This window comes from Sinocyclocheilus anshuiensis, unplaced genomic scaffold (assembly GCF_001515605.1).
Source record: "Sinocyclocheilus anshuiensis isolate Anshui unplaced genomic scaffold, SAMN03320099.WGS_v1.1 scaffold244, whole genome shotgun sequence".
Classification (NCBI taxonomy): Eukaryota; Metazoa; Chordata; class Actinopteri; order Cypriniformes; family Cyprinidae; genus Sinocyclocheilus; species Sinocyclocheilus anshuiensis.
The window spans coordinates 713,223-715,171 of record NW_015558588.1 but is presented as its reverse complement, the minus strand read 5'-3'; the positions used below and the strand labels follow the sequence as shown (position 1 = coordinate 715,171).

Here is a 1,949-nt window from a genome sequence, read left to right as displayed (position 1 = left end):
TGAAATGTCACATAATGGTGTGAATGTTGTAGCTTTCCATTATGTACTGCGGCTGTGAATCAAAGAACTGTTTTTCTCTCAATGATGAATGTCATGTGACACCTGTGTGTTAGTCAGTGTAATTCCTCACGACCATCTATCTTTACAGATAACCATGCAGACATGATGGACATGGATGTGGATGTGGAGATCCCTCAGAATAAAGCCATGGTGCTGAGAGGTCACGAGTCGGAGGTCTTCATCTGCGCCTGGAACCCTGTCACTGACCTCTTGGCCTCAGGGTGAGTCCAGCTGACCTCTCTGACCTCAAGAAGGATTTCTGATGCTGTTATGAGTCTGTACGACTCGCACTGGAACCATTGATTTTTCTCTATTGTGAAATGGCTTGAACTGCATCAAATGCTTTTCTGAAATAACATGATAGACATAAATGTTGGGGCTCAAATATTCAATAATTATTGTAATATTTTATTTTTCATTAATTTTATTTTTTATTAATTTTGTTATTTTATTTGTATTAATTATATTTTATTAATTTATTTTTTATTAATTATTTTATTCATTTTTTAAATTAATTTTATTTTTTATTCATTTTGATTTTAATTATTTTGTATTAATTTATTTGTATTAATTATATTTTATTTTTTATTAATTTTGTTATTTTATTTTATTTTTATTTTATTCATTTATTTTTATTTATAAATTTTATTATATTTTATTTATTTTTATTAAGGATATTTTTTATTAATTTTGATTTTAAAACATTTTTTTATTTAATATTTTATTGTTTTTAATGTTGTAATATTGTACTATTTTTTTTTTTAAAGCAGCATTTTAAGTACATTATTTTTAAATGTTGATTTATAATTCATAATATAAGTAAAAAAATAAAATAAAAAAAAAGACACTACAAGCAGGACACTGTTTGGTTTTACAGTAGTGGAAAGAAAACAGCCAAAATACACATTTAAGTGTTTATTTTATTGCACTTTGTGTATTTGTGTGTGTGTATGCAAAAATGTGTGCATATTTAATTAGATCTTAAACTTAACATTCCAGAAAACTTGTTATACAAAAAAATGATCAATTCTTAATGTAATCAATCGATCGGGAAATACGGTGATGTTTATTGCATTATTTGTCTGGTTTATCTGGCAGCTCTGGCGACTCGACGGCACGCATATGGAACCTGATTGAGAACAGCAGCAGCGGCTCGACTCAGCTGGTCCTGCGGCACTGCATCCGAGAGGGAGGTCAGGATGTTCCCAGCAACAAAGACGTGACCTCGCTAGACTGGAACGTGAGTGCGCTGCTAAACATTCAATCCGGGGCCGCAAGACGCTTAAAACGACCTAAAACCAGACAAAACAAGCTTTTAAATGAGCTACAACAACTAAAAATCTAGATCTATCTATCTATCCATCCATCCATCCAAATAAAAATCAATAAAACTGGCATAATGTTTCTTATTTTAATTCGTCCCTCAACAACTCTCACTTCTATTTAAGAACCAGGATAGCCTGGAAACATGAATTTTAAAAGTATGAATATGAAATTTAAAAGTGAGATTTCCAGACCTGGAAATTTTTGGAAAATTAATTTAAAAAAATCTTGGAAATTAATAAAATCTTAAGAAATCATGGAAGTTTCAATAATGAATATACATTGCTCTAGTTTTGTCAAGCTTTAAAATATTTTGAATAGAAATCCATGAGAAATTGCCATTACTGAGATATTTAAAAAAAAGTTATCCAAGTGAAAAAAAGTCACATGAATGAATGAATAAATAAATTCATCCCTGAAGATCATTCTGTTCTTTAACTTAACTTTTTAATAGTGCTATAAAAATTTTGGTTCTTCAATCTTCTGAAATGACAGAATTTATACATGAATTTATTTTATATTATATTTATATATTTGTGTTTAGTTTATATATATATATATATATA

The 1,949-nt window shown here is 28.9% G+C and overlaps 1 protein-coding gene across 2 annotated transcripts in view; it reads left to right on the top strand.

Moving 5' to 3' along the window:
* The window catches only part of LOC107679945 (F-box-like/WD repeat-containing protein TBL1XR1-B), a 30,843-nt gene that overhangs the window by 20,916 nt on the left and 7,978 nt on the right, over positions 1–1,949 (top strand). The window contains exons 5-6 of one of the 2 annotated variants that reach the window (XM_016475675.1): positions 149–281; positions 1,159–1,300. The exons of the other annotated variant lie outside the window; for it this stretch is intronic. Of the exons in view, the coding sequence (XP_016331161.1) occupies positions 149–281; positions 1,159–1,300 (275 nt within the window). The remainder of the gene's footprint in view (positions 1–148; positions 282–1,158; positions 1,301–1,949) is intronic. 2 annotated transcript variants of the gene reach the window in all.